General features: G+C 52.0%; 1 protein-coding gene across 1 annotated transcript; it reads right to left on the minus strand.

The window, feature by feature from the left end:
• Positions 1–2,047: 2,047 nt before the first annotated feature.
• Positions 2,048–9,626, minus strand: KPNA7 (karyopherin subunit alpha 7). The gene is made up of 10 exons (XM_042037557.1): positions 8,673–9,626; positions 7,900–8,037; positions 7,306–7,391; positions 6,290–6,558; positions 5,709–5,791; positions 4,991–5,254; positions 4,398–4,631; positions 3,875–4,057; positions 3,280–3,429; positions 2,048–2,259 (listed from the first exon to the last, which is right to left on the minus strand). The coding sequence occupies exons 1-10, from the start codon at positions 8,823–8,825 to the stop codon at positions 2,179–2,181; spliced, it is 1,641 nt and encodes a 546-aa protein (XP_041893491.1). The 5' UTR covers positions 8,826–9,626; the 3' UTR covers positions 2,048–2,178.
• Between the last annotated feature and the right edge of the window lie 1,216 nt (positions 9,627–10,842).

Below are 10,842 nucleotides of genomic sequence, written 5' to 3' on the forward strand. Positions count from 1 at the left end.
GCAGAAGGGGTCCAAAGAGTAGTTTTTAGAAGTTAAGATGTAACACTCTATGGTAATATAAGAACTCTTATAGGCTGTATGTAAATGCTATAGGATTTGTATCTTGTATTAGATTGGTTAGTGACAATTAGAATATTCAGTACAGAAGATGATTTATTGTATTGTAACCAGGACTTCAGACTTTCTGATTCTCTCTCTTCTTCTCTATTCCTCTCTTCCACTTCTACTCTTACTTCCACTCTTGCTCTTACACCCTCTCTCTCTCTCTCACCTGCTTACTCTCTTGGGCCTGCTCAGAGCTGAGTCTAGCAGCTCTGAGCAGTGCCCCAATACCCACGCCCTTTACAATAAACCGACTGTGTCCCAAGACCTGCCTATAGAGATCTCTCCATCCGTCTACGTCCGGCCGTCCCGACTGGACCCAGAACCCCGAAACCCGTAACCTACACCAACCCTCTGTTTGAGAGGGGCACATTGTCCTGGCCCCTGCCTTCAGGACAACATTTTATTTTAAGTTACAGGCACAAGGATGGAAAGGAGCAGCTCTGGGCTCCTGGCTCTGTGTAACACCACCAACCACAGGTTTATGTCCACCACATGCAGGAAAAAGAATCAAAAAGGTTTCCCTTTTCTGTTTTTATCCTGCTTTTTTGATCAGAGCAGCTGTAAGAGGCAGCCCTGCCTGGCCCTGGGAACAGGCACCTGGGATGGTCCACACAGAACCACAACCCAAAATTAGGGCAGCAACCCAGGGCCCAGCTCTGTGGCTCTGTTTACTCTGAGGAAACAGATTCATTTTACCCAGGGAAATGTGGCCCACAGAGCCCAGCCAGCACCAGCCCTGTTACTCCACCAGTCCCTGGTTCAGGTGCACGTTAAGGCAGTGCTGTATTGTGTTTTTAAGTCCACAGCCCTGGATGCAAGGAGCACTTTGCATTTCATCAGATCCCAGCATTTTAATAATAAATAAATGAGACTCAGCCCTGGTACCCACAACTGGGGCTGCACAGCTCCTCCCAGAGCATAGTTTCTATGCTACCAAATCCCTGTTCCCTGGGTGGCCTGCAGGAAAAAAATGCATAAATCCTCTGATGAACAGATCCAGGGCAGAGGAAGAGTCTCTGCTTCCTGAAGAGATGATTTTCCCTTCAGATTGAGGTGCCTGTCACACCACCTCCCACTGCACCTGTGGAAGCAAAGCCCTGAGCCCACCCAGGGTCATTTTGAAGAGTCAAACCCCCCAAAGCAGAGAGAGAAAGCCACTCCCTCACTCTGCCTTAAGCAAAGCTTTTGAGATGCTTCAAGACCTAGGGAGCAAAGGGTTGGAGAAGAGTCTGCTGGGAATTACCAACACTGCAAGGATGGAGCAGTAGCCAGCAGCATGTTGTAAACCTACAGCACAAAAAACCTTTGTGCCATGTAATCAACTCCATCCTCACCTTCTGCTGGAGACCACAGTTGGAGGGCTTGGAGAGAAGAAGGACAAGAGCCAGGGACACACCATGGAAACCTGAAACACAGGTCCTTGGAATGAAAGAGCAGAGCCAGATCGATGGATGGCAAGAGGGAAGCTGCAGCAGACATGAATCATTGCTCCTGCACTGCCTCCAACAACTTTCTTTCCAAAGGGACCAGCATTTACTCAGCAGCTCCCACATGCACACCCCAATGCTTCCAAGTGAAGTAACACACAGCAAGGACACTGACCCACCTACCCCTGGCTCAGTTCCTTCTCTGCTGGAAGCACCTCCTTTCCCACAGCAGTGAGGGTGCCTGCAGAAGGGTGAAACACTTCTCAAATAGTTTCAGAGCTCTTTCAGCCACTCCAAGTCAAGCCTAGCAGTTTCGGCACATGGATTTGGGGGTAGGATGCTGCTCTCCAGCAGTTTAATATACTTAGAAGGAAGTTTTTACCCAGAAAATGTGCCCAGGGGCTCCAACACATTCCTTCAAGGCCTTAAGATACTATTGGAAAAAAAACCAAGCCCTATCATTTGCAAGAGCAGCTTAAAGGAGGGGGAAAATAATTAAAGGCAAGAGGCACAAAGCCAAAAGTGCAATTTATTGAAAAGTTTCAGAAGTAAAAAGGCTCAGCATCTCTGCTGCTCGTGGTTTGGATGTCTGAGCTCTTCCAAGGCACCTCCACCCACCAGCTTAGAGCTGTGTCATGCTTCATCTTCAGAAGTTGAAGTCTTGCTTCTCCACTGAGAAATCATACAGCCCATCTTGGCCAGTCTGGGGCTCCAGGTCTGTATTCTCCTAGGAGGAGAATGATAGCAATCAGTCACAGGGTCTGCATTTGAATGATGCCTAACCTTTTTACAGCAGCTCTGTTTTAGTCTGGTTTTCAAAATGCAGCTGTTGAGCTCAGCTTGACTCTCACAGAACCCCTGGAGACCAGGCCAAGCATTCCTGCTCCTTGCAGCACCCCAGAGCTGCAGTGTCCCTGCAGCCCACACACAAAAGCAGCCAAGCCTTTGGGCTCAGACACCATAGGAAGAAGAGGAAAAAAAAAGTGGCTGCAGTGGTAGGACTCACTCAAATTAAATGGCCTGCTTGGAACAGCAACAAGCCAGGACTGCTTAGGGAGATGTTCTCCTGGCATCCAGCCCCTCCAGCAGGAGCTGGTGTGGAGAATTTCCTCCACACCCTCTTGCACCCCACAGACCCTGCTCTGGCGAAGGACTAAACCAGACCTTTGCCCCCTGCTGCAGCTCACACCCAAACTGAGCCACAGCTCCAAGGTCTGCCAGACCTCTAAGCCTCTTCCCTGATGTTTTCCCATCTGCAAGTCTAAGGCTAGGACTGAACATGACATCTGTGACAGTCATTGGACTCTTGCAGCTCCTAGCTGGTGTCCTATCTTCTTTTTCCATAGATTCCTTACCATGAGAAGGGTCAAGTAATCCAAATGCAACCTGAGCACTGTTATCAGCTGAGTAGGAGGCTGCCATTCATAGTGACAAGCCAGCTCAGCTCCGAAGGAGGAAACTTCTCCACATTTGGTATTCATATCAGTAACTGCAGTAGCTCCAGCTGATGCCAGTTTAAATTCCAGCAGCAAGATGCTATCAAGGCATCCATGTCTATTGTGCAGCTCCTTGGCTGACAACTTGGAGCTTCCACAGACCTTTAAAAGCAGCTGAAAGAAGCTGCAAGGACTTCTGGTCATGTGGAGGTCTCCTCCAAAAACCTCTTCCAGTATCCTTAAACTCTGTGCTTCATTCCAGTGCGTAAAGCTTCATATTTTCAGCTGAGAAGCAGCAAGGGCTCACATACCTCACCAGAAAAGTATTTCTCTATGATGTCCAGGGCAGCTCTGTAGACCATATCATTCTCATGGTTTTGCAAGTCTTCAATTTTCTCCAGACCACCAAGTTCTTCAACCAGCAGACACAACTTCTCTGTCTCTCCCAGCTTCTCAGCTGCCTGTAACATTGGAAAATCAGGCAGGAAAACAACCATCAGTAACAGGTCTGAGATGGTCTTTACTGTAATTACAACCCTGATCTACAAGTCAAAGGATCACAGTCCCTGAATTTATCAGGTCCCTACCCAATGCCAGAGATATGACTGGGGTGCCTGTGGAATACCAGTCCCTGCTGGGGACTGCCAACCAAACCAGTGAGCAGAGGATGAGGAGCAACACTTTGGGAACTTAATCTTGCCAAGCCCTTTAGACAACCTAAGGGTATCCAAGGACAATTTAGACAGTATGAAGTCTCTCTTACTCCAAAAATCAACAGTCATTGTTCTAATCACACAGTATGAGCATTTGGCTCAATCCTTGCTGCTCTTAGGGAGCAAGAAGTCAAAAAATAAGATCTTATCAGGATGAGATTAAAAAATGGCATCCAGGATGAACAGATCTCACCAGGAAGAGCTTTGAAATGGTCTCCAGGATAGTCAGGATGGTTTTGCTGTCTTTGGCCAAGAGCAGGTTGAGCAGAGGTTTGAGGATCCCAGAACGGACGAGTTCTACCACCTGATCCACCGTTCCTCCAGTCATGAAGTTGGCCACTACCCACACACCCTCCTTCTGAGCCTTGAAGTCACCCTGGAAAAGCAGCACAGCAAAGGCATTCCCAAGCTTTAGTATCCCTCTAGGATCAGTGTGAGGTGAGGATAACCATCTCCCTTACACTCAGCTTGAGCTGACCCCCTTTCCCAGCCCTTTGGGTGATGCATGGACACGTGGCAGAGCTGCCAAGAGTAGCTCCAGGATGTGTCTCCATGCAGGTTACTGACAAGTCAGGATGCTCAGGCTGTCCCAAGGATCTCAACAGCTCTGAAACAGCCTGCTCAGGTGGCTCTGGGGCTGAGTGCTTCACTAATGAGCCATCCCAGGCCACCTGAACCCCACATTCCTCCCGCAGGAACACAGTGCCATCCCTTACCTTGTTGAGCAGCTCCACCAAAGGTGGCAATAAACCACAGGTGATGATCTGTTGGATCTGCTGGCAAGGCCCTGCTGCAATGTTGCTGAGGGTCCACGCGGCTTCCTTCTGGATCACTGGCTTCGTGTGCCTCAGCAGCCGGGGCAGGACAGTCAGGACACCAGCGTCTATTGCTTCCTGGGTCTGCTGGTCCGTGCCTGTGACCACATTCCCGATGGCACGGAGAGCTGGAGTCTAGACAGAGATTAGAGGAGATGAGGAAAGTCCTTACCTTGAGGGATACATGTCAGAAAGCCCAGCAAGATCCCTCACTAAGTGCTTGATCCTTCACACAAGGAGGGCATTGTGGGTGATGGCTGTTTATTTACAGTCCCATCATTCCTCATTTGCTCTAAGCAGCTTTAGAGTCTCTATCCAGCCTCCAGCAACAGCAAGCAGAACAGAGCAGTGGCTTGACAAGCAGGCAGTCAATTCTGCAGGCTGAGGGGACAGCACACCACAGCTGCCACATAGAACAAGGGCATGTGCCTTCCCTCTTCTCAGACATTTCTAACTAAGGGACCAGAGGGTGGAGATTGCTAATTGTTCCCTACCACAACATTCATATCTGGGCTGTCCATGAGCTCCACAAGCCTTGGGAGAATCCCTGTGTCCACCACAACTTGGATGCGATCATTGCAGCCATCAGTCAGGTAGGAAACAGCCCAGCAGGAGTCAGAGATGATTTCCTTGTCCTCATGCTGCAGGAGGAAGACAAGGACTGGCAGAATCTTCTTCACAGCATCCAAGGGAGGGCAGGGGTTCTTGTTCCTGCACAGGTTTGATAGTGTCCAGGTGATGTTCCTCAGGAACCCAACCTGAAACACAAAGCAGGTGTGAGATCCTCACTGCCCCCAAGAGTTTCTCAGTCCATGTTATCCTGTGAAGGTTCTCATACACCAGGGACAGAGAATAGTGGGGCAGGAACCATTGCAGAAGGGCAGAGAAACCACAAAGCAGCAGGAGGAAGCTTGAAGGGCAAGTTCAGCCCTTCCACATGCATATGCAAGTCTGCCTTGCACCAGTTTCACGTTATTCCTAGCCTGAGATAGTCAGAGCTGGGTAAGAAAGCCAAGAATGGAAGAAATCCCATTGACTTGGGGTGCCTGCTTGGCATCCCCAGCCTTGTGCATAGGCAGGGCCACAAAAGCAGTTTAGAGCAGGGTCTCATTCAATTATACAAAGAGTTTGTTGTGCACAAGGCAGCCAGTGGACTCACCCATCACCCAAGGGATTAAGAGCTGTTAAGTCAAGAAAGTGAAGGTTATTTACTGGAGTTGCAGGTGACACCAGAGCCAGCAAGGGAGGAATCACATTGCGAGCAATAAGAGCATCCCTGTAGAGAGGGCCATCGCCTGGGCAGATAAAAAGGGTCAGTCATTGCATCTGCTTGAGTCACAAGACAGTCAACATCAAACAGCAATCAGACCTGCAGGGCCAGGGCTGGGTGACCCACCAGCCACACACCACTAGGCATTTCCAGATGGGAAAGATTTACTGGGCAGACTGGAGTGCCAGCAGGCCAACCAGGTATGACCCATTCTGTTCTCTCTATGGTGACATTAGTGAGTTAAACCACCCCAGCAGAACAGAGTCTTGCCCTTGGCTTTGGCCAAAATCATCTTGCAGAGCCAACATAGGATCTCAAAGGCTGCCAGGCCACACCAAGGGGATGAAGAGTTATGGGGTTCAATAGGGGCAGCAGCTTGGAGACAAAGCTGCAGGGACCAGAGCACCAATGCTTTATCTCCCCAACAGAATCACAGAATATTCCAAGTTGGAAGGGGCCCACAAGGATCATCAAGTCCCTGGCTCAGTCAGGGACCTCCAAATGCCCCTCCAGGTCCCCTCACCTGCAATGTTACCCAGGGCCCACACTGACTGCTCGCTGATGTGCATGTGTGGGGAGGACAGCAGGGAGATGAAGGCTGGGATGGCCCCTCCCTCCACCACGGCCCTGGTGTGCTCTGAGGTGCCAGAGGCAATGTTGGTCAGTGCCCAGGCTGCCTCAAACTGCAGGGCAGCGTTGTCAGCACGGCCCAGAAATTCCACCATCCTGGGGATGATCCCCAGCTCGATGATCTGATTGATGGGGGGGTCCTTGTGCCTGGACAGCAGCTTCCTGTAAGAGAGGACACAGCACAGCCAGCCATGAGGAACCCTGCACGGTGCCACCACAGCCCATAGGCCTGTGGCCAAACACAAGGTTGTGGCTTGCAGGGGAAGCACTGATGGTTCAGCATCCCACCACAACAAACCCTCAGCAGAAGGGCTGCCATAAAAAGGGAAGAGTCAGCTAAACATAATGAAGCAACAGCAGGGTGTCTGCTGGAAGTAAAGCCTGGACATCCTCACAGCTATACTCACTGGGGATGGTGCTGGTCCCAGATCACTGGTACAATAGCTGGAGCCAGCCAAGGAAGCACAAGCAGGGATGCAGCCTCTCCTGGACCCTCAGGAGGCATCCCCTCTGCCAGGTGGGTGATGAAGGCACTCTATGGTCCTTCATGCCCCCAACCCTTGTAGGGACAGCCCCTGCTCAGCTCTGACCCTTTTCAGAGCCAGGCTCTCCCGTCCTTATTCTGCCCAAACATTTGGCACTCAATTTCTTGTGGGATCCAACGTGATCCCTGGCACAGCACAGGCACAGCAAGGAGAGGCACAGCCAACCCCCTGGTTGGGTTCACACAGGACTGTGAGCCAAGCACAGCACACAGGGCACAGAACAGGCACCAGCTGAGATTCCCACGGGCAGTTTGTGTTACCAGGCTCCTTCTCCCTTTGCCATCTCTCTAGAGAGCTCCTCAAACAGGAACTTGCAGCCTTTTGCCCCCAGGCCCCAGCACAGCTCCAGCAGCTGGGTGCATACCTGGTGGCCTGGGTGGCGAGCAGCTGCAGCTCAGTGTCATCCCCATTCACGGCTTCCACGATCTCCTCCAAGGACGGCTGAATAATCTGTGTCACAAGGAATGATTCTGAGTCAGACGGGGAGCTGGGACTCCCTCCGGTTTAATCTCGGCAGTCAATCAGCCGTCTAGACCCGACTCAGTCACCACTTCATATCTAAGAGGTGTCTATTCTTTATGCAACACAGTTTCGAGATGAGGCAGAGGAAGAAAATCCACAAAAGCCTTCAAGGCAACTACTGCTTGTAATCAAGCACTGAAAGAGTCACTGACACCATAATGGGCCTTCGAGCTCAGTAATTACCCCTGGCTGTGCAGGAAGCCAGACAGGAGCAGCTCCCAGCGAGCCAGAGCACCAGCCTGTTCTACCTGCCATCAAGGGAGGCCAGCAGGACATCACCAAGAAAAATTGCACAGACAAAGACCAGGTAGTCTGAAACACTCCCCAGTACTGGGCATGGAGATCAGGAATGGCACCAACTACTTAACCCAGGCCACCCCAGCTGGAGTTGGTAGTGGCCCAAGGTGGGGATGATTCCAGCTGCACTGACACTCACCTCATATGCTCCATCTTGTCCCAGAGAAGGATTCTCCTCCTTCACATGAATGGAAATGTTCCTGCGCTTCAGGATCTGCTCATCCTTCTTGGCCTTTCTCAGCTCGATGCTCACCTCCACCCTCTGCCTCCGCAGGGTCTGGGGGGCAAGAAGGGCACCATCCCACCCGTGTCTGCAGCACCCCATTTCCCAGGGAGTTCATCCCCCACCATCTGCCCCACATTTCCCATGGGAGGAGTGCAGAGCCAGCACCTCCTCACTAAGGCCTGAAGGGTAATGTAGGAGATGGGACAGAGGAAACCTCTCCCTCTGTGCCTCCCAAGGACATGGGCTGCTGGATGAACCAGCAACCAGTGGGTGTTTTTAAAAGTTGATTTGCTGAACCTGAAAGGCAAACCTTCATCTCCTCTACTGGCTTAAATCAAGCTGACAGATCCCACATCTGACATCCCATACCAGCTCCAACTCCGCAGGGATAACTGCTGTGGAGAGCTCAGCAGGCTGGGGCTGAGCCATTTCCCTCCCAAAGCCACCCACCCAAAACTCACATCCCCCTTGCCTGTGCCACCACACTCCTTGCAGCCCAGCCAGCCCCACACCACATCCCAAAAGCCACCCAAACATCCCAGCTGAAAGGATCCAGAGCCATTCCCCTGCTCCCTAACACAGGTAGATTTGGGACCATGAACCTTGAGAAGCCTCTCCATCAGCTTCTGCCAACGGTGGGCTCTGCTGGGATCCCAAAGTGCTGGCACAGGCAGGTGGGTACTCACAGTTTCATCCTTGCCCTTGTTCTTGAACAACTTCATGTGCTGGCTGTGCTTCCTGACTGGCATCTTGGCAGAGTTGAGAGAGGTGCTGAACACCCTCGTGTGCTCTTGGGGGTCAGGACAGAGCAGCGTCAGGTCACAGCTGCCCAGCAGCATCCCCTGCCAGCCACTGAGGGGGCTGGGACGCCCCACTCCCACCAGCAGCCTGGGCCACTCATTTCCACCCCACACTCCCAGCAAGGGAGACACTGGAGATCCCCTGCCCCAAGCAGGGCTTGGTAGGATCCTCACACACTTCAGCTGAGCCACTGAACTAAATACAAGCACAAACTACCACTTAATATCAGGCTACAGAAATTACAGCTGCTGCTGCAGTCCCAGGAGGAAACAAGACACAGACTCCCCACGGTCACAGGAACATCCACTTCCTCCAGCCCGGATCCTTGGGCTTTTACATTTCCTTTGACGCACAACCCAAGCCTGGCAAGGCCTCTTGCCTCCAAAAGGAGCAGCTCAAGGTCTGATTTAAGGACATGCAACCACATCCAAGCCTCTCTCACTCTACCACAGAGCCCAGCCTGGCTTCCTCCACCAGCATCCCCAGCTAGGAAAGACACATGGTCATGTGCAGGGACATGAAGTGACCAAGGTCAGTTGATAAAAAAGAGTTCTGGAAACCCAGGAATTAGTACAGACTGCCAGGTGAACATGAAATAGGGACAGGTAAAAATAATTTCTAAGCACCTCCTGATAAAAGCCAGAGATATACACACAAATAAACAAAGAACTGGCCTTCAGAAAGCTTTTGTCAGAAAAACGAGGCTTCCAGCCAGCATTAAGGGAGATATTTTCAGAGCAGACACCATCATGGGACCCCTAAATGCAGGTTGTGCATCAACACACTCAGGGGCTGATCCCACACAGATGGTGCCTCCTCTCCTCCCCTCCAGGCTTACAGCCAACACCTGCAGCTCAGAGCAGCCTCCAAGGGCTCCCTCACACCATCGCTTTAAGTTCAAGGTTTTGGTGGTTTTTTTCATCCTATCTCTCCCTGTTTCCTGTCCCAGTAACCAAGGCCAGGCAGCAGTAGCTCTTATCCCATCCATCCAGCTGCAGACCCCCTCCAGCTTCCAGAAGGACCAGGCTGAGCCACCTCTTGGCTCAATCCAACATCCCCCATAGCCTTAATCCCAACACTCAGACCTCAAGGGCTGCTCCAGCCTCCCCTCCTCTGTTCCCCCAACAGAGCCACACATCCCAAAAAGCCTCTTCTTTTGGGGAGCTTTCTCCACCACACCCACTGACACCAGCCAAGCAGCAGACCCAGCATAGCCCCAAAGAGCCAGGAGGGCCTAGCCAGCAGCCTCATTGTGGGATAGATAAAAACCACCCAGTACCCCAAAGGGGGAGGGAAACACTTACCCCCAACTCTGCCTCATACCCCACCACCCTCCACTGCCTCTTTTATTTCCCCCACGGGGCCACGTACCCCCAGCTCCCCTCCCCGATTGGCTCTTCCCAGGACAGCCCCCCGTTACCTGCACCTGCTCTGTCACCTGGATGCACTGGAGGAGGATGGATGGTGGTGGCTGCCTTCTTGTCTGGACTACCACTCACCCTCCAGATCTCCTCCATATGTTTATGCTTTGCCAGATTTGGCCTTGTTTCTTGGCCAAGACCCTTTGTGGGTCATGCCGGCCTGTACCTGTACAGTGTCCTGGCCTGTGGGGGACAATCTCGGCTCTGCCACCCCATCACTGTGCAGGGCACAGGCAGTCTGGGGGTGCCCCTTTTTTTTGTCTGGGTAGCTTGTGGGTGGTGCTGCAGGCCAGGAGAGCACCTCCTTTGATCAGCAGGGCCCCGGACCACACAGCCAGGCAGCATCATCTGCACAGAGGTTGCAAGTGAGCCAAGACTGGATTAAGCAACTTGGAGCATCATCAGGCACTGAGCTGCTGGCTGGCACAGGAGGGAGGCGGCGAGGAGAGAAACCCAACAGGAATCCATTATCTCCATGAGTCCTTTAGCTTTTGGCCAGGAGCTGCTGTGTTCTGTGCCCATGACAGTCTCCACCAGCTTCATTTATGGAGCCCTTGCCCCAGTCCTGCTCTTGCTGCTCTGGCCAACAGGGAGAGCAGCTCCCTGACCCCCAAATAACCACTGTGGCAGGGCT

This window comes from Corvus kubaryi, unplaced genomic scaffold (genome assembly GCF_017639235.1).
Source record: "Corvus kubaryi isolate FWS band 111438036 unplaced genomic scaffold, C.kubaryi_AGA036_p1.0 37387, whole genome shotgun sequence".
NCBI classification, from domain to species: Eukaryota; Metazoa; Chordata; class Aves; order Passeriformes; family Corvidae; genus Corvus; species Corvus kubaryi.